Source organism: Bombyx mori, chromosome 6 (genome assembly GCF_030269925.1).
Source record: "Bombyx mori chromosome 6, ASM3026992v2".
Taxonomy (NCBI): Eukaryota; Metazoa; Arthropoda; class Insecta; order Lepidoptera; family Bombycidae; genus Bombyx; species Bombyx mori.
In genome coordinates, this window is record NC_085112.1 from 15,662,039 (window position 1) to 15,689,169 (window position 27,131).

General features: G+C 40.1%; 3 protein-coding genes across 6 annotated transcripts in view; 1 reads left to right on the forward strand and 2 right to left on the reverse strand.

Moving 5' to 3' along the window:
* The window catches only part of LOC101736572 (mitochondrial pyruvate carrier 1), a 497,008-nt gene extending 478,048 nt beyond the window's left edge, over positions 1 to 18,960 (reverse strand). The window contains exon 1 of the mRNA XM_062669223.1: positions 18,911 to 18,960. The gene's annotated coding sequence lies outside the window, so the exon portion shown is untranslated. The remainder of the gene's footprint in view (positions 1 to 18,910) is intronic.
* The window catches only part of LOC101736300 (saccharopine dehydrogenase-like oxidoreductase), a 30,593-nt gene extending 11,282 nt beyond the window's left edge, over positions 1 to 19,311 (forward strand). For all 4 annotated transcript variants that reach the window (XM_038011608.2, XM_038011607.2, XM_038011611.2 and 1 more), the window contains 7 exons: positions 9,378 to 9,565; positions 12,414 to 12,543; positions 15,126 to 15,240; positions 15,561 to 15,647; positions 16,422 to 16,803; positions 17,537 to 17,631; positions 19,130 to 19,311. In XM_038011608.2, the coding sequence (XP_037867536.1) occupies positions 9,378 to 9,565; positions 12,414 to 12,543; positions 15,126 to 15,240; positions 15,561 to 15,647; positions 16,422 to 16,803; positions 17,537 to 17,631; positions 19,130 to 19,235 (1,103 nt within the window). In that variant the 3' untranslated portion in view covers positions 19,236 to 19,311. The remainder of the gene's footprint in view (positions 1 to 9,377; positions 9,566 to 12,413; positions 12,544 to 15,125; positions 15,241 to 15,560; positions 15,648 to 16,421; positions 16,804 to 17,536; positions 17,632 to 19,129) is intronic.
* A 1,989-nt stretch (positions 19,312 to 21,300) lies between these two features.
* Positions 21,301 to 27,131, reverse strand: part of LOC110386824 (homeobox protein Hox-A1) — a 54,338-nt gene continuing 48,507 nt past the window's right edge. Inside the window, exon 2 of the mRNA XM_038011549.2 lies at positions 21,301 to 26,449. Within this exon, the coding sequence (XP_037867477.1) occupies positions 26,058 to 26,449 (392 nt within the window). The 3' untranslated portion in view covers positions 21,301 to 26,057. The remainder of the gene's footprint in view (positions 26,450 to 27,131) is intronic.

Genomic DNA, 27,131 nt, shown 5'->3' on the forward strand with positions numbered 1-27,131 from the left:
ATTATAGAAGTATAAAATACAATCATAATAGTTTACAAACTTACAATTCCAATTAATTATAGCCGAATTTCGACTACTGCGGGACCTCTAGTTAGTATAGATGTGTCAAAAATGTGTTTACTTCCTATGCGTCTATTACAAGGCAAGATAATAAGTAATATTTCGTGCTAAACTAAACATTTCGCGGAAGAGCCGTAGTCTTATTTTCTCCTACCTATGCTGATAGCCTTGATAGGCTATTTCAGCTTCACCCTAAAGCTAACCCTAACATGTAGGTGACGGGGTTCAAACCGAAAGTGTTGCTAACACTAGCCCCAGCAAGAATAGTGCTTCGCAGAATCTACCACCGTATCGGAAACGCGACCCACTGAGAAGATCCGGCGAGAAACTCAGTGGGTCGTGTCTATGGGTTAATTCGCTCGCCGAGCCTAAAAGCACCGTTAATGGATCGGGAGGATCCGTAATGACGTGTTTTGGGCGACGTCGACTGTTTACCATTCGGTCTACAGGATCGAGTATGTAATTCCCAGTGGCCACGACAAGAGGATTTTTATGTCGTGCCGCCTTCCCAAAGTGGTGCAATGATGCTGACTGTAGATACTTAAGCTGTAGTCGAGGAGTCAAATAGCCCCAGATGGCCGACCATTGGATTAGGATGTTAAATTATTAAATTCTCAACTGTCTTGAAGTTCGTGAGTCTATCTATGTAACAGACATATATTCTCAAGGTGAACATTATTTACATTGTGATGTCTATGGGCCCTAGTAACCATTTAGAAACAGGTGAGTCGTCAGCTCGCTACCTGATTTTTAATTATGTTTTATTTTTGATTGGTACACTTGTTGTAATACAGGCGAGTCCGATATTCTTTTTAAAATATAAACTTGTGATTTTTCCCTATGAAATATCTTGATAATTGAGTACAAGAATTAGTATAGTGTGTAATGGTAGAATTTTGATTCTAAATATGAGAACGGAATGACATCATCCTCCATAATTACGTCCAGAGATGCGAAGGTCACCAGCAAAGTCAAGGTGGAATTTGAAGGTCGCATCGCGCGTCGCTGTGCGAATAACCAATTGAACCAACAATAGGTGGCATAGTTAAAAGATGATACTCAAATACACGCGTCAAATATTGACAAAAAAACATGTAAAAAAATTCGAATCAACAATTTGTAATAGAAAAAACTAGGGTACATCGCGATGTACAAAATAGCGGCAACACAACAAAATATACTGTTTGTATGTTTGTTAGTAACCAGTGAGATACTTCAAACTGAAAATTCTAACGTTATAGGCCCAGTGACGTCATGTCCTGCCCTCGTGGCTTTCAGTTGAGAAAATGTGTATATTGGTATGATCCTCACATCATCATCATCTTACTGACGCTGCTAGGCAAATGAGTAATTTGTTGAACTATTTAAAGGGAACGGTTGCGTGTACCCTTTTTTATCCTGATAAATAAATAAAAACTTATTTTGAATTTGTTTCCTCTCATCGTGGTCTACCTAAGAGAAATTTTATGAAGAACAAATGCACGATTGTGCTATATTGTGCACGTATTTAGAACGCCATTGCCTTCAATCTAATGGTGATGTAATGTTTATTCAAATAGAATATAATATAATATTATGTATGGAAATGGTAGTGCAAGGTAGAGGGAAAGAGGTCCACCGAAGAAGACATGGATGGAGTGTGTGAATGACGACATGAGGGAGAGAGAAGTGAGTGTTGAGACGACGGCTGATAGAAGGGAATGGAAGAGTTAAATTAGCTGTGCCGACCCCACCTAGTGGGATAAAGTGGAAAAAAATAAGAGTTTGTTCAAATAGAAAACTTAATATACTACAATTTAGTTCTAATTTCATATATCAGTTGATTACGATAAATGCGATATGGTGGAAAACTTTGTTTTTTGTCACAGTTTTTTTTCCTACCTAAGCTGATAGCCTTGAGAGGCTATTTCAGCGTAACCTTAACTAGTAGATGAGCTCACGGAGCTCTAACTGGGAATGTTGCTAAGGGCCCTAGCAAGGGCAGTGCTTTGCAGAATCTACCACCGGCTCGGAAACGCGACTCGCGAGAAGATCCGGCGAGAAACTCAGTGGGCTGTGTCTGTGGGTTAATTTACTCGTCGAGCCCTTCGTCGCAGGTTCGACGAGAACGATGACCGGAGTCACAGTATTTACAATTATATTGTTTGACAGCTATAATAAGTACCTATTTTTAAATTATAGCAATTCTATTGTAAAGTGACTACGAGTATAATAAACACAATGTGGTTAGGTAGATCGGCGCAGTACCAAAAACATAAGGTGGACATTATCATGTACCAATAATGAGGTTTGTTTAAACGGAGTGGCTTTGTGTAAGGCGTGGACGTGTTAAGGTTGCCACAAAAACGAATTTATATCTCGTGGTTAGCGAAATCGAACAAAATCAGATCAAAATACAAATTTAAGTCACCTATAATATTTTTAAATTTAGTTTTGTTTCGTGCAATTTTAAACAATATAACAGTTTATATATAACTAGCGGCCCGCCCCGGCTTCGCTTGGGAAGTAGCGTACGCGATGTAAAGAATTTTAGGTAATTTTTTTACACATTGAATTACATTATTGGAGTTTCAGTAGGGATCCCTAATTTTTTGAAAATATATTATAATAAATATAGCCTATGTCACCCGGGGATAGCGTAGCTTTCCAACAGTGAAAGAATTTTTTAAATCGGTTCAGTAGTTTCGGAGCCTATTCAATACAAACAAACAAACAATTCTTTCCTCTTTATAATATTATTATTATATTATTATTATTATTAAGTATAGATTGTGGCAACACGTTAATATGTGGCAGCACTGGTCGTTGTAGTTTTCTGGTCACACTTAGCATGTGTGTTGTATTGTGTACCAAGAGAAATAAAAAGTCTTCCTTCTAAATCAAGTTTCATTGAAGCTACGACAGCAGCGACACAACACAGAGTACAGTTTGCTGCCAATTGTAACAATAAGCGATAATTTCATTTTGAGTATAATTAAAATGGCTGCTTGTTTGTCATCACAGACTTTATTTACATATTTACGACACATTATATGTTTCTATATTCTCCGATATTAGCGGACTGGCGGAACGAATACAACTGGAAACAAATCACGCACTGTCATCCGGTCCCAAATTAGGATTCACTGTGTAATGGGTACCAGACTGATATGCATACTTATATACTTTTAAATATATTTTACTGGTGGCAGGACCTCTTGACTCCGCACGGTTAGGTACCACCGCCCTGCCTATTTCTGCCATGAATCAGTAATGCGTTTCGGTTTGAAGGGTGGGGCAGCCGTGGTAACTATACTGAGACCTTAGAACTTATATCTTAAGGTAGGTGGCGCATTTACGTTGTAAATGTCTATTGGCTCCAGTAACCACTTAACAACAGTGGGCTGTGAGCTTGTCCACGCACCGAAGCAATAAAAAAAAGGGTGCGTGTACTTATGTACGCGCGTAAGAGGCTATACTTTATTTTTATTAACTTATATTTTTTTTGTTTTTAGTCAATTTGAAAAAAAATCGATTAAGCAACATCCTCAAACACGCATTCTCGGTACGGTTCGGAAAGTTCACCTGCGGTTATATTCAGACTCGCCAAGTTACGTCGGTCGTATTGTAATGAGCGATTTAGTGGGCAACTTCATTCTGTTAATTTTGTGTCACGGTGCGCGCGCATCGTAAAATTTCACTTTCATCAATTTTTCATAACGCGCCTAAAGAAGTATAACTTAAAAAAAAAGATAATAAACACCCAGACAAGGAGCAAACAAACTTGTTCATCACACGAACATTTGTCTTATGTAAGAATCGAATTCACGACCCTCGGCGCAATAGTCGTTAACTACTGCTGTAGGTACTGTCAATCAGTTTTGTTATTCAAGACATTATTGGATAAATAATAACGATATAAAACACGTATGTGCATTTTTTTATACAATTCTACCATCTGACAGCCCTTGTTGCGCATTCAGTAAACTGTACAAGGTTTTATATTCGATTTCGATGGAATTCCTTATATGCTCCATGTCGCTGCAAGTCGCAGCCTCGAGTCGATGTTTGATCTATAATTCGGTTTCCAAATATAGAGATTACGCATTACGCATTTAAAAAAATGTTTATAAAAGCGAAAACAGGCTTAAGGCAAACATATTGAGTCTATTTGATGAGCTTTGTATTAAATATTTCAAGCTACTCATTTTGGATGTTCAATGTCACACCGGCACAATGCAGCGATAGTGTCACATTATTGCATGTTATCAGAAGTGCCTGATAATACGCATACAATAATGTTATATTAAATAAAAAACAAAACATCACTGCAAAAGTACACATCTTCATTAAAATTCAACTAATTAATTGTTAGATCCCAATAGTGTGAAAAAAATATTTGGTAGTGTATTCGGCGGGAACTATCTAGTTAGTATTTTTATATCGCACCTTTAGAGACCAATTTCGAAATTTTTGAATTTCGACTTTAACCCAAAAATGGCCCTAGTATGACCTTTTTCAGCGACTCTTCATTACCAAATGACCAAAAGTAGCTTATAAAGGGACAAACTTAGCTATCGGTCTCTTTAACTCCGTCCCCTTCCTCTACGTCTTTTCGGTTTGAAAACTTTAATCGGTGTTAGCCAAAAAACATATTTTTGGGTTGGGTCTCTATAACTCTAAAAGTGCGATATATACATTTTAGTCGTCTTAGGTGGTGTTATTAGTGGCCTTGACTGGCGCACAATTTGGATACGGGCTGCCCGTACGACCGACGCCGCAAGCCTACCCTCGGGATGCAAGCCAAGTGTTAGAGGGATGGGATACAGTCAGTGGGGTTTACGCAGCGCTGCCGGCGCTGGCGCTGGTCCTCACTGCTGTTGGTTTTTTGCTGGGCTGCACATGGTGTTACAGACATAAAGATTGCAAGCCTAACTCAGGAGCGGACAATCAGCTATTCACCGCGAGCGCGACACACCTACACGACAATCGACGTACGAACCCTCCCGATTCCGGATTCTCCGAGCCAGCGAACAACAACATAAGCGAAGACAACAACAATGGCCCGATATCGCTCCGTGAAATGCAGAACATTGCCAACAACAATGCCGCCGCTTATATCGTGAGCGAGAACGAGGAGAGAAACAGGATCAGTCGCGAGTCCGTGGTGGAGTTCGAGCCGCTCCCCACAGAGCTGAGGGTCGCCGATCCCCTGGAGCGATGCGCGGACTGGTTCAGCGGGGAGGATTTCCCGAGGAATCAATTGCAGTACCTTCGGGAGATAGGACGTGGATGGTTCGGCAGAGTGGTGGAAGGTGAGGTCGACGATGCTGGTCCAACGAAAGCAGTGGCCGTGAAGATACTCAACCCGAATGCTAATCTAGAAGACAAGGCCAGGTTCTTAGACGAAGCCAAGTTGTACCGGGATTCGCGACACGATACCATCCTCGGCTACGTCGCTAGGTGTCTGCAGGAAGACCCGTGGATTGTCATATTCGAATTGTGCAGTACGGATCTCCAGCAATACCTAACAGTGAACAGACCGAAGATGGCGATACTGAACGAGAGCGGGGTTCCGTTGCGGTTGATGTGTGACGTCACTTCCGGACTCTCCTATCTCAATTCCAGGGGACATTTGTACGGGAATCTATGGAGCGGTAACGTGCTAGTACGCGGCGAGGCGGACAACGCGCGGGCCGTGCTGGGACGGTACACGAATGCCGAATGTCCGTACGAACACGACGCTCCCGAGACGAGGAGACACCCGCCTCTGTACACGGCCAGCAGTGAAGTATGGTTCCTAGGAAATCTGATATGGGAGGTCTGCGCCTGGGGAGCAACACCCGTCGCTCTACCGCCGCCGCTACCTGACCTTCCCTGCCCGTACAGAAATCATCTATATCAAGTGATGCAGCTGTGCTGGAACACCAATCCGGATGCTCGTCCTACTTCCGCCCAGGTTCACGGTCTCATCGATCACTTGTACACAAGTCACACGGAGACTACAGAGTTGTCGCAAGACGGGAGCTTCGGGACCAGCGACTTCGAGGAACGCTGGCAACGACTCAAACCCAACACGATACCGAAGATAGACGAGCACGTCGCCATCGTGCACGCTCCCTCCACCTCCGTCGCCTCGCACTTCACCGGCTCCGACCGCGAGCTCGACGACGCGCACACCGCACACGACACGCTCAGCATCGACATGGACACCGCCGTCTCCAGATCCAGCAGTATCATGTCGGACAAGGATCCCTTGTCCATACAGATCAAGTCCGAGAGTCTCACCAACCTCCACGGATCGCTGGAAGACGTCAGGAACATCTACCTCACGCACAACGAGATGGCCGCCCTCGAATGCCATCAAGGAAATATGCAACTTGACGAAGGCAGGGAAAAAGAAAACGATAAATCCGATAGTTCAGTTGATCCCTGGGTGAAGGACATCATGGCGGGGAGCCAGGACGACGTCAGCTACTTTAAAGACGTCAGCGACGTCATTAAGAATCTCGATAATATGCTGAATTCTGAAAAAACTTCAAGCTCTGAATCCAGTCATCAGGCTAGTCCTTCAAGGGACAATTTGAGTTTGGACTGTAAAAAAGAGTATCCGGTACAGTCTAGTTTAGTCAAATCACCCGGTATCAATAATTTCCAGAATATTCTAGACGCTGGTTTCGATACTAATCAAGACGAGACAGAAGACGAAGATGTCGACCGTGATACAATCGGGACGTTGAGTCACTCATTCGAAAGGCACAGTGACACTATCAGTCAACAAACGTTAGAAAATCTCACTCCAGAAACACCTATAAAAGATTTAGTTGGTACTGGAATTTCTGGACTAAATGTTCCTCTTGATCTTGATGAAGTAGCGCACGACGAGGTAGATGTGCGAAATGTATTGCCAAATGATAAAGTAGCTAATAGTGATAGTGAGATACCTAAATTGAAGGAATTGTGCGCGTCCTCTATATCTAGTGTAAGTGAAAATATACAGCATGTTAGAAGTGAAGACTGCCAGTTTAAGTGTGATAGTAATGTAAACAAAGAAATTGATGATAAGGAAGGAACTAAGTCATTAGATGATAACCTACTATCTAGTGAAGAGGCTGGAGAGTTTATTGAAGAGAAAAATGATATTATATTAGACAGTGTAGATAAAAATGTCTTGCCTAATTTACATACAAATAATAAACATGAACTTATATGTGAAAATTCAGGGCTTGAAAGAGAAGACTCAAAAAATGAATCAAGCAGTAGTTATAATAAACAAAACGTAGAATTTAGTGATCTCATTGAAAACGTAATTGATAATTTAGTAGAATCACATGTTGTTAAAAGTGATCCTAACACTACATACATATAGTTTTTATATATGATTCACAGGCAGATTAATACGTAGATAGATATAGACTCGCATCGTCTGCATACTCTGCCTTCAATGAATAGGGTCACTGAAACGAAGCCGGTACTGCGACACTTCTGAACAGGTCTGGGTTATATATGTTTACGGATTGTGGAGAGGTTTTTTTTGTGGTCTGGAATGCTGAGTTTCGTTCAATTTCGATCAATGCGAAGTTGGTCGGGTTTGGTGATCTTACATATGGGACAGCGAAGGGTACCGCGGGTGATTTCGTCGTGTGCCGGGTTTTTTTCTGTTCCCTACCTAAGCTGCTTACCTGGGGGTCTATGCCAGCGTAACCGGGCGAGTAGGTGAGTTCACAGGTCTCTAATATGAGGACGTTGCTAACAGTGGCCCTAGCAAGAGCAGTGCTTCGCAGAATCTACCACAGGATCGGAAACGCGATCCACTGAGAAGATCCAGCGAGAAACTCGATGGGCTGTGTCTGTGGGTTAATTTACTCGCCGAACCCTCGAGCGCACGTCGCTTGCGCGGAAGGGTTCGACGAGAACGGTGACTGGTGCTTAAGGTACCTAAAAGCACCGTTAGTGGATCGGGAGGATCCGAAATGACGTGCTTATGTCATCGGTCCTTAATAAGTACACCATATTTCGAGTTAATGCGAGGTTTTGAAGGGGGTCAAAATCATGTTCAAAGATTCCGTTACAAACATACATACGTATAAAAGCGTATTAAAATACGTGACACTATCGAAGCTCATTGCCGAATTTGACCTGTAATTATTTATTTACACGCGACGTTTTATCTGTGATGTCAGGTTTTTATTGTACATTGTGATGTCATAATGCCAACAGATAATTTATCAGAAAATAATAGTGCATACTTACATTTATTGCATTTAGTTTATCTGGCGAATGTCAGTAGAAATCATAAGCCATCATCCATGAGAAATGATGTAAAATTCCCAATGCTTGCTAATAATGCTATTCCCATAGAAAAAAAGGTTATTGTAAAAATTCGATTTAGTAAAGGTCGTTTTGACCTTCAGGCCATTGCGGATTCACGTTCTTTTGTTGTTGGAAATTGCCTGCTCGTGTCACTGTCATTAACTATGTGTTTTACGGGTAGCCGCCTGAGGTCTGCCGCGAAGAAATCCTTGAGGGGTGGACAATCCTTTTACAATACAATGGAGGTATCCACCTCATGTCTAGAGGTGGGCCCCGTTTACATTGTGGGCTTAGGTGTAAACTGGTGTGTAAACGCAATAAAAAAGACAAAAAATAACTAGGCTCTTGATTTTTTTACCAATCTTATCGCTGGTAGTCTCGAGGGGCCATTCCGGCTTCATTTGGTACGCGAACTCACGAGGCTTAACCTGGGAGAGTTTGATAGCATTGGCTCTGGCAAGAGCGGTTGTTTCCTGAATTTACCACCGGATCTATTACACTGAGATCACATTGAGAATATCCGCCGATAAACTCAGTGGATTGTTCTTGATTTAAATAAAAGTAAGACGTACATGTCGGTGGTTAATTAGACATGGCAATTATTATGCAAATATGTAACATTTTGCATTTAAAGTATTGAGAGTGCAATTTTACATATTTGTTTTAGTGGGTTTTTTTATTGCTTAGATTAGTGAACGAGCCCACCTGGTGTTAAGTAGTTACTGGAGCCCATCGACAACGTCTACAACGTAAATGCGCCACCCACCTTGAGATATAAGATCTAAGGTCTCAAGTATAGTTACAACGGCTGCCCCACGCTTCAAACCGAAACGCATTACTGCTTCACGGCAGAAATAAGCAAAGTACCTACCCGTGCGGACTCACAAAAGTTCCTACCACCAGTAAAAAAGGGTTTTTTGTGTATACCATAGATTATACCAATTTGTATAGAGAAGGTTGCCAGTGGCTAAAGGTACACCTACGATCCGCCGCAGTGGGTATCATCTTTATCGATTTGATTTCAGGCGAAGACCAGACCAATCTCAAAACGTTTATAGCTGATGTATCGGATGAGAAGTCGCTGAGGAGCATGTGCGAACAAGCCACAGTTGTGGTGAATTGTTGCGGGCCGTACCGACTATACGGAGAGCCGGTCGTGAAGGCAGCCATCGAATCAAAGACTCACTATGTTGACGTGAGCGGCGAGCCTGAGGTGAGCTTCAGATTAAGTTACCTCCCGAGGAGTAGATAAAAATAGGACTATAAAAGTGATAACTGTAACTATACTTGAGACCTTAGAATTTATATATCAAGGTGGGTGGCGCATTTACGTTGTAGATGTCTATGTGCTCCAGTAACCACTCAACACCAGGTGGGCTGTGAGTTCGTCCACCGATCGACGCAATAAATAAATAAAAATATTATATGATATGTACTATTGTTCAGGAATGCGGTAGTCAACCCACTGAGTTTCACGACCGGTCTTCTCAGTGGGTCGCGATTCCGACCCAGTAGGTAGGTTTTGCGAAGCACTACTGTTGCTAGGGCTAGTGTTAGCAAATTCAATTGAGCCCGTGAGCTCACCTACTCGTTCAAGCGTACCTGGAATAACCTCTGTTACTAGCGAATGGGTAGGGAAAAAAAAGACCGTAGTCAAATAAAAATCGTCTTCGAAATATTCTGATTTCGTTTGAACTCTGCATAAGTCTAAGTCTAAGGATCACGCAGATTGTCAGTAATGGTAGTAGGTACGCGAGGTTGATAATAGCGACGCGGTCTGTTTGAGTCCATTTCTGTAAAACTCTTTATATATGAAAGTATCATTAAATAAATAAATAAAAAATAAAAAAAGCCCTTTATTCGATGCATTTCTTTTTTTAGTATAATTATGTTATATGAATGGACTCCTCTCAGGTAAAGGCCTCCTCCAAAGATTTCCATTTTGTTTTGTCTCTGGCGACATAAATCCAGTGTGGTCCAGCAACTTTTCTAATGTCGTCCTCCCAACGCGTGTACGGTCTACCGACGCGCCGCTTGCCCTGTAGACCGTCCCATGCAGTTATTTTAGATGTCCATCTCCCATCTCCGAGTCGTGCCACGTGGCCAGCCCACTTAAATTTCAATCTTTGAGCTAATTTTTAATAAAGAAAGTATCATTAAATACTATTTATTATACTTGATTTAATTTTGATTTTGCTTATATTTCTTTTTCCAATAGTCGTACAAACTATAAAAATCTTCGATATAAATAAGTGCAAGACGCAGTTGATTCCAATTGACTGTACATTTAAAACGGCCAATAAACAAAGTTATTTCGGTACAGGATGTGTGGTGTTTGCCTCTTGAGATCCGAGCTCAGTTTTTATAGGCAATCCGAGGTCAGAGCGACCTACGCGTGTTGTAGTCAATAGTTAACTAATTGGGTTGCCCAATTTAGGAATCCGGTTGGGAATTCGGAATTCTATTACTATTAAGTATGCCGGTTTTTTAATCTGCCGGCTGACATATCCCATAATATAAGAAATTACGTGCTTAAGGTGACTGTCTATAGTTTTCTTGAAAGCTCTTTCGAAGAAGAATATGTCATAGCGTTAAAAAAACACCTTGGAGACAATGTTAACCCAAAGACACAGCCCACTGAGTATCTCGCCGGATCTTCTCAGTGGGCCGCGTTTCCGATTCGGTGGTAGATTCTGCGAAGCACTGCTTTTGTTAGGACCATCGTTAGCAACAGCCAACACTCCCGGTTTGAGCCCCGTAAGCTCATCTACACGTCAAGGAGAAGCTGAAATAGCCTCTCAAGGCTATCAGCATAGGTAGGAAAAAAAAAGAGACAATTTTGTTTCAGAGCCGGTTAGTAATAGTTACCGGAGTCAGGGTCTCACAAGGATCCATCCTCCTCTTTTCTGCCGCATGGCATACGTGGTTTCCGTTTTGTAGGTTGCGACAGTTTAATAGGAGTCATAATGTTATATCATAATGTACATTTCAAGGCCAGTGATGCTCGTGTTGACATCATCTATGGATATATCCGGTAATCTCAACATCGGATGAATCGTGAGCCCTTTTTTGCTCATCAAATACAATAACAAAAGAGGCCAGGAAAAACAATATTTTCAAGTGTAGTAACACTTTTAATGTTTAAATAAAACCTAAAGGAAACAAGAGTACAGAAATAGGTGAATTTATTTTTTCAGTTTCTCACGGTTCACTTCGAGAATTATTGTCCATTTAGTTCGCGGTGTTTTAATGCTACAATTCTTGCACTCACTTGAATATTTTACAGCTTTTTTTTTTCTAATTATGCTGATAGCTTTGAGAGGCTATATCAGCGTAACCTTAACTAGTAGGTGAGCTCACGGGGCTCAAACCTGACGACGTTGCTAACACAAACCCTAGCAAGAGCTGTGCTTCGCGGAATCTACCACCAGATCGGAAAGGCGACTCACTGAGAAGATACGTAACGCCTTAGTAACAGAAATCGACATAATTACTTCAATGCACCACTTAGGGCACCGTTTTTATTTATTGATGTTAAGCGGTTACCGGAGCCCTATAGACATCTACAACGTAAATTCCGCCTACAACGTAAATTCCGCCATCCACCTTGAGATATGAGTTCTAAGGTTTTAGTACAACGGCTGTTCCACCCTTCAAATCGAAACGCATTAGCTTCACGGCAGAAATAGGCAGGATGGCGGTACCTACCCGTGCGGACTCACAAGACGTCCTACCAGCAATAAGATCGGTGACCTACATCACGTCAAAGGGTTAATTTACTGTTTTTTTAATCGTTTGTTTGGTATATTTAGTAGCTACGCTGACGTACCATTGGATTTTAATTCGATTCGCCTGTCCTGTGAAAGTGATTTGGTCTTCTTTTTTTGATTCTTTTTTATTGCTTAGATGGGTGGACGAGCTCACAGCCCACCTGGTGTTAAGTGGTTACCGGAGCCCATAGACATCTACAACGTAAATGCCGCCATCCACCGCGAGATATAAGTTCTAAGGTCTCAAGTATAGTTATATTATAGTATAGTTACATTCGATACCTCTTCCAGTTTATGGAGTTAATGCAGCTAAATTACAACGAACAAGCCGAAGACGCCGGCGTGTACGTCATCAGCGCCTGCGGATTTGACAGCATACCTTGTGACTTGGGCGTTATACACTTAATGAAAAACTTTGAGGGTAAGTGGTGACGCTCGGCGATGTGTTTATTGGTGCGAGGATGGCTTTACTACTGAGAGAGCCATCTCGTGTCGACTAGTCGAACAGCGTGATAGCGCATTTACTACGGAGTTTATCAAGGATAGCGACCCGCCCTCGCTTCGCTTCGGAAACATTAAAACACACATGAAACCAAAAAAAAAAAAAATTAAAAAAGTGTGTGTGTCCGCTCCGACGCACGACTGGAGTTTACTGGATATAAAAAATTAAACGAAACAATACGAGAAATAGTTCTATATTACGACAACACGATACACTACAGATTATTAACAAATTAACGAGACACAAAACAAACGACTAACAAATATATGAAAATACAATAATGAGAGAAACGCGCGATCAGTACGAGGCTTTGTGGCGGACTGCCGGCGCAGCAGCCCGGCGTCACCTGCGATAACGCATTTCGTGTGACATGCGCAATCAGGCGCATAACGCATTTCGTGTGACATGCTAGTACGATTTTGGTCCCCATAATTTTCATACCCCGGGCCTATATATGTAAATCGATTCTAAAGGAGTAAACTCCAATAAAAAAAGTAGCCTATGTTCATCAGGGGGACAATGGCGGCTTCTAATGGAAAAAGAATTTTTCAAATCGGTCCAGTAGTTTCGGAGCCTATTCGAAACAAACAAACAAACAAATCTTTCCTCTTTATAATATTAGTATAGATGATGCTGTAAGTTAAGGTTTCGACTGTGTTTAGGGATCGATGTGTAAAACTTGATTATATTTGTATTTTCTTATATTTCTTTCTTCTGTATATTTGTATAAGCAGTGTCTATGCGCACAATACTACCAACAAAACAACATGCGGTCAAGTAGCATTACTGCCATCGTACACACTTCTGTCGCACAACCTTACGCTTAACACCTGTGTACATGTGCATCGTCACAGCCGTTATTTTAAAATATAATTTGGAAGGAAACAATAAAACATTCAATTTTTTTGTACACTACTGCTTCCTTCCTCTGAGTTTCTCGCCGGATCTTCTCAGTGGATCGCGTTTCCGATCCGGTGGTAGATTCTGCGAAGCACGGCTCTTGCTAGGGTTCGTGTTAGCAACGTCATCAGGTTTGAGCCCTGTGAGCTCACCTACTAGTTAAGGTTACGCTGAAATAGCCTCTTAAGGCTCTCAGCTTAGGTAGGAGGAAAAAAAAGGTTCCTCTTCCTCGTCAACAAGCAGTAAATAATTTTATCCGGAACCCCAGTTCGTAGCTGTTCGTATTCAAATATGTAGGCAACATCGGCAAACGGTAGGCAGCGGCTTGGCTCTGCCCCTGGCATTGCTGAAGTCTATGGGCGACGGTAACCACTCACCATCAGGTGGACCGTATGCTCGCCTGCCTACAAGGGCAATAAAAAAAAAAAAAAACATCTCGGCGGTTCACACAGAAATCTGTGTATTTATTATTTGTACTTACGCCACGAAAAGAAGTTGTTTTTCGCCAAATACTTCTATATGTCGAGTTAGAGTTGGAGGACGACTACAGGTAGTTAATACAATAATGCCACTAAGATTGCTGACGAGTGAGCATTTATTAAATTTAAATTCATTTTGTAATTGGGTGAGCTTGCTCAGGGCCCTGAAACTGCGATACTTTAAGACAAAAAAAATTGTATAGAAACTATCGACATCTTGTAGTTAATGCTCTTAAACTTATATTATGTTATATAAGGCATTTAATCACAAACTAAACACAGAAAAAAAAAAATTTTTTTATTGCTTTGATGTGTGGACGAGCTCACAGCCCACCTGGTGTTAAGTGGTTACTGGAGCCCATAGACATCTACAACGTAAATGCGCCACACACCTTGAGATATAGTTCTAAGGTCTCAGTATTGTCACAACGGCTGCCCCACCCTTCAAACCGAAACCCATTATTGCCTCACGGCAGAAATAGGCGGGGCGGTGGTACCTACCCGTGCGGACTCATAAGAGGTCTTACCAACAGTAGGAAATATAAATCATACAAACCTTTATTTGTTATAGACAAATTGGTTAAATTTTATTAATTTTTGGTTTCTGAAAATTTACAAAATCCTTCATTAAAAATAAAATATAGGATAGGTAATATGTTACTGCCATCTACAGGAGCAATGAGAAACTAATTGAAGCGAAGCCGTCTAGTGGCCGACGCGCGTAATCATTTTTGTTGAGTGCTTGAGTTGCTTATCTATAACTGATTTATGTGTATTATCTATGAGCTTGCTCACGCCCCACATGGTGCTAAGTGACTGCCGGAGCCCGTGGCGCCGTGGTCGAAGTCTCGGTTGCACTGTACAACGGTTTCCTCTAAAGCGAAATGCACGACCTCCGCTTATCTTCAGTACGATTTAGTAGTTCAGATTCTGACTGATAGATGTCAGCACATTGCGCTCTCGCTTCGCGCTAAACGCTGTAAAATCTATTTTAAAATTCGAATTCGTATTTAAATTAATTTTACTGGTTTCATCCGTGACCACGAAAACCGTAAAGTTTTATTTAATATTTAAAATGTGTACTTCTGGTAAAAGCTTGAAAAGCAAAAACGCTTGTTTCAGGCGTGCTGAATTCTGTAGAGTCGTATATCATGATGAGGGTAGCGCCGGAGCACGCGGCGGAGGCGGCCCGCAGCGGCGTCCTGCACTACGGCACCTGGGAGTCCCTGGTGCACAGGTACACTGTGTAGCGACTGCCTGTCGGAGTACTAAATTGGTCGAGAACTTTGTGACTACGGGAGCAAGGACGTGAGGGCTGACTCTCTCGCTCTCCGACTATTGGGCTGAGCTCTCATTTCAGGCAAAAATTTGTGTGACGAAAAGATTTGTTTGTCCCGTGCCTCGGTGCACAGCATCCAACCAGATGAACACATAATTATAACTCTCTGATTCGCGTAAAACATGGAATATTAATTTGGGGCCAGATAATCGTCTGTCATTGATTATTGTGTATTATTTATGTATATGTTATGTATGTATATGTTATTTGTTGAACAGTCTGGCGAACAGTCACAAATTGAAGCCGCTGAGGGAACAGCTGTATCCCTCGCGGCTGCCCTCCTGCAAGCCCAAGCTCTGCCGACGGTAAGATTTTTTTTAAATAAATAATTAATCTGTTATTAATCTTGTGTAAGTTATGAAGCCAAAACTGGTCGACCTCTCTAGCTAGCTTCCTGAATAAATAATAACATTTTCCAGCGTCCTCTACCCTTCTCCACCTGTCACTCTTCTCCTGTCCGCTTTCTTCCGATCTCCTCACCACTTCATGACACATACAGTTTATATTAGGTTTGTGGCTGTAATAATTCTTCATCGAGGGTTACAACAATTAAATCTGTAATGTAATTGAAGACCTGCGTAGATGAAGGGGATGTGATACAATTTGTTAATTTTGAGAAAACGGGCAATAAAGTTTTGTTATTTGCACTTTTTCTTCATACACAACTCCTTCATCATATGCAATTTAAAAAAAAATAGCCTTAAGCCCGGTTAAGGTCTAATGTGGTCAGTAGGCACGTAACACTCATTCATTATAACAGTCATTCAATGTAAAAACTCAAAAATCTTAAAATTGGTACTTAACCCCTTGTTAACGCCTACGAATTTTTAAGGAGCAATGTACAAAATTTTATTTATGTTTACCTACACCATTTTTAATGAATGGCCGTGTTAAGCTAACTCATTCGTAACGTAAAAAATTTAGAAAACCCTGTATAAAGGAAATACAAGTATAAAATCGATTGTCGAAGTTTTATTCAAGAAACCCAAGCATCCAACACCCCTTCATCCACTCATGTCTTTAATTATATTAGAAACATTGCGCAGCAGCCTGGCTGGAGATTACAACTCTATTTGCAGATGGTACCACAGGAGGGGCGGCGCGTCGTGCCTGCCGTTCCTGGGCGCGGACGAGTCGGTGGTGCACCGCACGCAGCGCCACCTGCACGCGGCCGGCGCCCGCCCCGCGCAGCTCCGCGCCTACCTCGCGCTGCCCTCCGCACTGCACGCCGCGCTCCTCACGCTGGGCGCCCTCCTGCTGTACGTGCTGGCCCAGTGGAGCGTCACCAGGCGGCTGCTGCTCGACCACCCGCGGCTGTTCTCCGGCGGCATGGCGACCCGGCGCGGGCCCGCAGAGAACGTGATGCTCAACACCAAGTTCGAGGTGGAGCTGGTGGGGTCGGGCTGGGCCGCCGCGACCGACGCCGACGTCACCGAGCCGGACAAGAAGCTGGTTGTGAAGGTAGGTCCTGGGGTGTTGAAAAACACCCCTCTTACTTAATTCATGTAAATCATAATAATACATTTGCTTTTCATAGTGGTACAGACAGACATAGTTCCCCTGTTGAGACTATATCGGGCAAGGATTATTAAGACACGTGCTCAGCTAAGTGACTAACGTATATTAGGATTACAACCTAACGTGCTATCGACAGCACGACAATCCCGAGACTAACGTAGCATCATTGCAATATAATTATCGCTAACACATACATATAATTATTAGTTGCTATAGGGAAATTTGTGGTCCCTACACCCCTATAAATAATTGAATTGCAAACTCTAATTAGTCAGTTTAAAATTTATCGAGATCACACGAACAGACGTGTCGCCGGACGCGGAGTTTCAGACATACAAAAATATTTAACTACTAAAATACATTTGCATTTAATTTCAAACCCAAACCAGGGATCGCCATTAATCGAAGTTCATAGAAGCGTTTTAGTTGAAGATGACGTGAACAAGTTCCAGTGGTAACACAAATTGATAAAAAAACATAATTACACACATACACAACTTATACCAAATCTTTCAAATTTTTATCTCAACCTTTTAAAACATAATTTATTATTTTAAATATTTTACGACTTTAATGGTCACGGATGACCGAGATTGAATTGTAAAATTGCTTTTAATAATTGGTATGTAAAGAACAGTTTCCAATCTCAAGGAATACAATAGATGACTCTCTCCAGGTGTCGGGCTCCAACCCCGGGTACGGCGCCACGGTGACGGCGCTGCTGGTCTCCGCCCTCACTATACTGAACGAACAACACAAAATGCCTAAAAGGTATAGTGTCATGTTTTAAGTAATTACTAACATAGGTACATACATGTACATTGACATCTGCAATGCCAGCGCCCGTCCGGCCCGACCTGTGCGTCACCAGAGATAAAGAAAAATATAATTTGTTTATTTAAACACCTTTTATTTTCCGATGTTTCATAAACTGTAGTAATTTTTGGTCACCGAAGACCTTGTAAAATAAGAAGAATATAATGTCCAGTTAGTTACAAAGTCAAAGACAATTTTTTTTATTGCTTGGGATGGGTGAGCTCACAGCCCACCTGTTGTTAGTGTTGGAGTTAATAATAATATAATAATAGTCACCACCTTGAGATATGAGTTCTAAGATTTCAGTATAGTTACAACGGCTGCCCCACCCTTTAAACCAAAACGCATTACTGCTTCACGGCAGAAATAGGCGGGGCGCTGATAACTACCCGCGTGGACTGGCAAGAGGTCTTACCACCAGTAAAATCTCTTCTTCAACTTTTTTCCACCCAATATTTAGGTCGCTTCATAGACATTCCCTACTTGATGGTCCCTTGCCATTCGCATATAATCCCTATCAGCTATTTTGACCAGGTCGTCGATCCACTTCATTACAGTGTGCCCACGTTGCGTGCGCAGATTCTAACATCACACGTAGCTAAATAGATCGGCTTCATTTTATGACCGCCGCATCCTTTCCCGCCGCGATTGTGAGCACTCTCTGTTTTGCTAGTGTTTATCAACGACACGGGGCTGTAATAAATCAAGTTAACTTCACTATTCTTGTCCACGCTCAGGACAAATAGTAAGTCGGTTTTGTGGAAGCTATACATATATATATTTAGTCCGACAATATATCTATTAAAATTAGATAAAATAATTCAAAAATTTATAAGAAAGGCGCCAAAGTTGAGTTAAGTGAAAAAAGTGTGTGTGTCCGCTCCGACGCACGACTGGAGTTTACTGGATATAAAAAATTAAACGAAACAATACGAGAAATAGTTCTATATTACGACAACACGATACACTACAGATTATTAACAAATTAACGAGACACAAAACAAACGACTAACAAATATATGAAAATACAATAATGAGAGAAACGCGCGATCAGTACGAGGCTTTGTGGCGGACTGCCGGCGCAGCAGCCCGGCGTCACCTGCGATAACGCATTTCGTGTGACATGCGCAATCAGGCGCATAACGCATTTCGTGTGACATGCTAGTACGATTTTGGTCCCCATAATTTTCATACCCCGGGCCTATATATGTAAATCGATTCTAAAGGAGTAAACTCCAAAAAATTGCACAGATAATATAAAATAATGAAGATGTGCGTTTCATTTCACGCTATACTAGAACTACGCTACACGTAACTATACTAGAGATCTTAGAACTTATATCTCAAGAAAAAAAACGCTGTCACGATCTTGAATAGTTCTATCTGTCTTAGTCACCCTTAGTAAAATTGTTTTCATTCACACAAATGTACGTGAAGGGTGGTTTGTTCGCAGCGGCGGGGTCCTGACAACCGGCGCCGCGTTCAAAGACACGAGCATCATTGATGTCCTCCACGAAAACGGCCTCAAGTTTGATATCGTTAGTGATAAGAAAGATTAAATACTGTTTCATTCATTTACAAAATGTTTAAAGGATTTTTAAAAATTTTTAATAATTAAAAATATGTAAATGCGTTTATTATTTTTTACCGTAAAAATGGCATTAAGTATCGTTATGTGTATATAACACACGAAGAAGATTCTAAACGAACTACAAATTAGTTTAATAGTTTGCAAAATAGACAGTCTAAATGAATCTACTACTAACTTACTACTATTATAAGTATCTATCGTTCGCATTGAAGTGGTCAGTTAAGAAACGATTTAAATAAATTTTACACTTCAATTTTTACTTTAAAGTTTACTCGGTCACGGATGACCGTGACTTTAACAGAATTTTATTTTAATTGTGCGTTCAAAGAACAAAGTGGCAGATCTGTTATATTTTTGTATAGTAGTTTTCGTTATTGTTGAATATCTATGAAGGAGCCACAACTATTGCGGCTGAGCGTCATTGGCCGCATTTACCATCGCACCGCCCGCCACCGGAGTAGAGTTCATCCATACTACCTGGAGCCACTGCGGTCATCCACAGTGCGTTCCCAGAAATCTTTTTTGCCACGTACCATCTGGCTTTAGAATGAGCTCCCTTCCACGGTGTTTCCCGAGTGCTCTGTTCTTCTTCAAATGAGGCTTGTGAAGAGTACTTAATGGTAGACAGCGGCTTGGCTCTGCTCCTGGCATTGCTGCAGTCAGTGTGCGACGGTAACCTCTCATTATCAGGTGGGCCGATACGCTCGTCTGCCTACCTGGGTAATGAAAAAAAAAGTGGAGTCTTAAAACCTACAGCCAACTCCATCTGCTGGCTGCCATTCCACGCATGATACCCCACAAATACAGAAGAGGTTTGTGTGTTATACAAATAAAAATAATCCATTTTGTAATCATATGCTTCCTTTCAGAGTACGTAAACTATTTTCGTTTGAATTGCCACAGCAGGACGCGGCGATGTCTTGCCTTCCCTCCATTTATACGCTTGTTTGAAATTAATATTTAGTATTTCTGAAATCATAATCAAAGAGTTACGTAGCGTAAAGTACTCCGTCGAGTGCACGAGGCTAGTAGTCTGTTAATTATACTTTAACATAGTTTGTTAATATTGAGCTGTATGTAACATTTTTTATATCAGGGTGCTTGGTCATCACAGTTCGTTTATCTTGAAGCAGAACAGTTGAGAACAGCGCCATCTGTTTAACCACTTAATAACTAAATAAAATATATATTTTTAAATTTCACTAGATGTCGCTCTGTTCTCAACTGCGCGAAATATTTTATCATTATATTTTGTTTTTTTTTCGTTTTTAAAGTAATATAGGGAATCTGGAAAAAACTAGTGGAACTAAATTGTTGTGATTGAGAATGTGTATTTTTGTAAATAAAACTTTGTTAACAAAATAAAACTTTTAATGGCAAAGACGGCTTGTTGTTTATGTTTACGTGAGACCTCATCAGTGGCGCACTCCGAGGTCGTCCTGCCTCACTGCTGCCAACATACGTCCTATCTTCAGCCGGTGTACTAGACACATGAGTCTCTCAAGGTGGATGGCGCCGCTCATGTCTATGATGTCTATGGTCTCTGTTGTCGTAAGCTCATACATGTGCAACAAATAAGACAGCTCTTTCGTAATGTTTGTTTAGTCTCCACGATATCAGAGATTCCATAGACAAACCGTGTTATTAAAAACGTCATAAGGCAAAATAAAGGATGTAGGAAGTAAGTAGGACGTTAAACCTTAAAACTGTTTATTAAATTGAATCAGTAAAATTCTAACTATTTATTTACTGGTGGTAGGACCTCTTGTGAGTCCGCACGGGTAGGTACCACCGCCCTGCCTATTTCTGCCGTGAAGCAGTAATGCGTTTCGGTTTGAAGGGTGGGGCAGCCGTTGTAACTATACTGAGACCTTAGAACTTATATCTCAAGGTGGGTGGCCCATTTACATTGTAGATGTCTATGGGCACCGGTAACCACTTAACACCAGGTGAGCTGTGAGCTTGTCCAGCCATCTAAGCAATAAAAAAAAAACAAAAATTTGAAATGTAATAAAGGACCAATAAAACTTCACTTTGAAAATAGATAAAATTAATTTAATGCCATTCATCCGCTCGCACGCGTCCACAGAGGACGTCGCGCTACGACAACTATTTACATCGCATCGATATTACCTTCGATTCCGTATTACATAAAGGACAAAAGGACTAGCTTTGTTTTTGAAAACAATAAAAATACACGACTTACATTCATTACAAATGATACAAGATATAATACGTTTTCGGGCCGAGCATTAGAAAGGGTTGCTTAATTTAAAGTTTAGCGTCTGTCTCGGCAGTCAAGGAATCGTGAACAGTGAATTAATTTGCTAACAGTTTCTGATGTCTGTGATCTCAGCAGTCCCGGATGGGAAGTGTCTTGAGCCCAACTATGACAGTAAAAGACTTGGGACCACACCACGGAGCTACAGCAATGTACACCCACGAGAACATATTTCTATAGTTTAGGTAGCTTATGATTTTTTTTTATTCTTTATTAGAGCCATACACGCTTAAGAAAATTCATAGGTAAAGTTATACGTTTCTCGCCAACGGCACTTAGTGTTCGTTTTCACTGTTTTTCTTTCTCTGATGAAATATATGAAAGGTTTAAATATGTAAGTATTTAAAATCAGGAATGTACTTTCATGATTTTAGTTTGCAAAAAATATCTGTTTCAGTTTGTATACTGTTTTATACGTTATAGAAAATATTACTGATAATAGAGCTGTGGAAACAGTATTAAAAATAGCAGTAAAATTACAGTGATTACTTGGAGTGAGTGCGAAGGAACATCTATATCTGATTCTCATCCGCATTTCAGTGATTGATTTGAAAGATGTCCAAGCAGTTTCACACAGGGAGATTTTTTAATAAATCAATATCATCATTTAGTTAAAAATACTAAAATCAGTTTCAGTTGTTTTTTTAAACTTAATGCTAATTTTAAACAAGTATATTATTGGGTATCTTTTCAAAGGCAGCCTCTGGTTTTTCCTGGGAGGGCCTACTTATGTCGACCGCTCGTCTCTGTGCTACGTCCTGACCATTCCCGAACAAATCAGAACCCATAATCCATAAAATAAGCAATAAAATGTATTTTTAAAATATGTGATCGAATTATTTTACGTTTTATTTAATTTTCATTTTCAAAATATACAAAACGAGATTCGTGATGTTTGCGTTTTTTTTTTAGTTTCTGATCTGTTCTTTACAATGACACCGCTTATAAACGATTAATTTGCAGAGTATCGATCTATTAAATCGATTTGCAGAGTAGAAGATGCTCCGTCGTAACTCCCAAACTACGTATCTTATTTGGCAATTGTCACTGTACCTACTAACCTAATTTAGACTTCGCGTCTCATACATTTCATTAAGTTCCTGAACCAAAGCTGTATAGTTTTGATCTGGTCATTTGAGCGAATAATGGTATTCTTTTGTTTTCAACTCGTAGTGATCATTAGAAGGAAGTCTTACATAAATAAAAATATCCATAACATATATTATATATATTTTTAATGAGTTCTTACCACTTAGGTACTCAACAGCGCTGAAATATCAGAATATTTTACAAGTGAAACTCGTCGCATGAACCCGTTAAACAATCTTGTGTAAAATATAGGTATTTGTGAAAGTTTAAAACAATTCGTAAAAATATGTCCAGTCCTCCGTGACCACGAAAACCGTAAAGTTAAATTATCTTTTAATCGTACATGAAAAAATATTGTACTCTTGTCCTTTTAAATAAACTTGGCGAAATCTACAACGGATGTATTTCGAATCGAAAATAGACTTTGGTATAGTGATGATCTTAAAAAAATAAATAGAAAAAAATATATGAAATTTAACTTACTTACTACTTTTTCTACAAAACTTTGCTTACAGATAAAGAAATCTTAAACAAAACTGGCCAGTATGGCATTGTCGTTTTTTTAATAATTTATTCAAGACTAACTTGCTATTAGTTATAGTATAGCAATTACCAAGTTAGATTATGAAATTGAATATACTATTATGCTAGAAGTAAGTAAAGAGTATTATTTCTTATGTTGTTAGATACCTACCGAAATATGTACTCATATTATCAGAAGTTTCTTTAAAACATACAACTTAATCTTTGTTGATGTTCGATTGTTTTAGATAAGAAAATATTACATGAATAGTGTGGCATTGTTTAAATAACATAATTCAATTACCGATAAAATTATTACAAAATTTTGTCTTCAATCCTACTAATATTATAAACGCGAAAGTATGTAAGAATGTATGGATGTAGGTATGTTTGTTACTCTTTCACGCAAAAACCACTAAATGAATTTTGATGAAACTTTACAATAATATGGCTTACACATCAGAATAAAACATAAGCTTTAATTTATAAAGATATAGTGTGAATTACCCAAAATATAACGATAGGTGTCAAGTGAGTAGGAAAAAAAATCTGCTATTTTTTATTCATAATCGATAATAAATTACAGTTCCCTAAGCGAAACGAGGGCGGGTCGCTAGTATTAAATAAAAGATTAACACGTCATGATTATCATCTTCAGCCCACGGACGTCCACCGCCTTAATATAGCCCCCTAAATGTTCGTCATAAGGACAGATCCTGTATTATTTTCCTCCAGCGGATTCGCGAGACCTTCAACATGTAGCCCACATATCATAGAAACACAGGAGGTTAGGTTTGGACACAAATTAATTCGTGTTCAGATGTCTTCGCGCATAGATCATAGAGACACATGTAGCCGGTCCATCTTTTGGGAGGTCTACCCACGCTGCGTCTTCTGGTATGCCGTCACCCGTCGAAAACTTTTCAACGTCCTCAATTCTTTGGGCTATGCCGGCTATTTGGGTTCTCCTGCGAAACTCCTCGTTCCTGATACGAGGGCAACTTAGAGCATAGCTCTCTTCTTAAATTTTGAGACCCTGCAGATGATGATGAGGATATTCTGTGCATCTTCCCGAGCGCTGCTCATCTGAGTTGAATCGGACGATTGATCCCTTTCTCGAAGTTGGACCCACCTGGCTGGACAATTTACTCTGGGTAAACTTACTCGTCAATAACTCCGAGTGTCTATCTAGTCCATGATCTTTGTTGAGATGGACATTACATGAAATAATAAAATCGGTTAAGGTTTTTTAAGTCGTTAATAAGAATTAATAATTTAATTTGGTTGAGGATTTTCCAGATATCACGCTTATGGATCACCACTAAAAAAAATGTTAAATATTATCCAGTTACATAACATATTTATTAAAGAATTCTAATACTAGGACCTCCGAGACTGAAAACTAAGTGTTTGCATCAAACACGCATTTTATGGTTTTAGTAAATATGATTATCGAACGATAGTGGATATTGGCTTGACCTAGAGATGGAAAAAATGATCGTTCATTTTTCATTAGGTCGAATTTAGTAATTATTAGGTCTAACGATCTTAATGATAATAGTACATTCGGCTATTAGTCAGAAGATACGGGAATGTGGCTCATAGCTTCTCAACTCACTGCTGCGTCTGTCATATATTTCGGTCGTAGTAATTCGGCTTTCTAAGGGTACCGCCGTTCTATTTCTGTAAGTGTCAATTGAAATATTACCAATGCTGTTAAGACTTAAGTCTTACGTCATCAACTGGATAACGGCATTCACGAGAACACAGCATAGGGTAAACATCTTAGGGTAAATTAATCCGATGAGTTTGAAACCTTTTTAATCAAAGGAACACATAAGGTATTTATGTAATAGTTTGATTATCTCGGAGCCCTTTACAAAATTATTATGACAAATTAATGAAACTAACCATTCTTAATGTTTTAAACATTAAAATTAGCGGACTAAGTTATGCAGAAAAGTGTAGGTATTTTTAACAAAATCGCATCACGCATCTCTTTCAATGCAACGCAAATCCTTACATTAGATTTTTATAAAATTGAAAATAAACCTTAGTAGTTCAAGAATCTATAAATGTTTTTTTTAATTATTGTAATAAAAGCATAAAAAACCTATGTAGATTCTTTCGCTTGATCTGTAAGATTAATGTACATTGAGTATTATATGTATGACTAATCAAATCACATTTTGACGTATCCTACTGGCTTAGTTACATGTTATAAAACATTAGCTGAATCTTTTCTGCATAACAGGGTCTATTGATTGGTATTGGAAACGCTCCGGTGAATTATAAGTTTTTTTTAATACATTAAAAACCTAACAACATTTTTAATAATTACGCAATATATATTTTTTTACTTTATTATTGTAGACGGAAAGAGGAGTTCTGTGGCCGCATGCCTGATGGCACTCTTCTTGGCAATGTTAAAGTCAATGCTAATCCGGTTGTAGGACAGAATACTGCTTTATGTTCGAGAAGCAGCTTGCTTCTTGCTGCACTTAACTAATAGCTTATTCGCCCCCTTCTTATCCGTCACGCATAATCTCTTTACGGGGAAATACATACATAATTTACAACGCTACATAACTAAAGTTTGTACACGATTAACTCTCGCATCTGAAATTTCTCCGAGAGTGCAATAACGATAGTTGATTTTAATAAAATAAATACACTATAGGTACATTTATCTAGCGCATTTTTCGTTCAAAGTTAAACTTAAACTTACAAAAACGACTACGAAACATTAAAACTAAAATGACACCGGCTCGGCTCACTGTTGTTGAATGACTATCGCATGAACATGAACAAGCTGTACGTCCTCACTCATAAAAAACAATGTTTTATTATAATTTAATTCAATCGTCTGTATAGATGCGATTTCGGACCACAATACACTTAACTGGACTCCCGGCTGTTTTCATTAGAGCCCACACTTGTTTGGGTTGACGTGGTCGGGGCGGCCTCGGGCGCTACTATCAGCCCCTCCTTGATCCGTTTCTTCTGCTTCATCCTTCTGTTCTGAAACCATATTTTAACTTGCGTCTCGTTGAGTTGTAACGCTGAGGCTATTTCTATCCTCCTCGCTCTGGTCAAGTATTTGTTGAAGTGGAATTCTTTTTCCAATTCAGTGAGCTGTTTGTTGGTGAAGTTAGTCCGCCCGGTGTTGTTCAGGTTGAGTAAGGGATTGGCCATCATTTGGGGGCCCGTTGGTGTGCGCATTCCGTCTTGTGGACTGCCCAGGACGCCTTGACTGACGAATTCTGCTGGTGGTATCATCAGCTTCGGTGCTGCGGGCAAAATATTGATTGTTAATAGCGTTGAAAAGTACTTTGTATAGTATAGTATAGTATAGATTAGATGATCCATCAGGACCCGTGGGGTGAAGGTCTTCGAAGCTCATAATTAGGTAGGTACTATAGCGTAAGTGTCATTGCGCACTTCGAAACATGATTGAAGTCTAATGACATTGGTAAATTATTGTTCAACTCTTTAATCTTGACCTGCTTACTGAAAGCTCTTTAGCACAGGTGAGACTTTCTTAATAATATGTATTTCCGTCAACGAGCTTACTTTTACTTTAACGATTACTTAAATTGGAGCCTATAGACGTCCGTGAGATAAGAGTTCGAAGTCTTGATTGTGTAACAGGTGTCGCTTCAAACCGAAAAGCATTACTGCTTCGCGACAGAAATAGGCAGGAATACCAACCCTACTGAACACTCCCCGAAGAATGCGTTGGTCGCTTCTTCCGATACCCGAGGTAAGATTTGATGTCGGTTAGTGCTATTCTAAGCCAACAGCACTCTGCCATGATTTGTGACCCGGAAATGAATTCATTATACCACCAGAACTGTCGATTTGCGATATTTTATGTTGAAACATGCATGAAATAGAACTTCATCTTTACTCATTTCAAACAGTAAGTTATATAAGTATTGCTATTGCTCTCACAGAGTTTGGCACAATAAT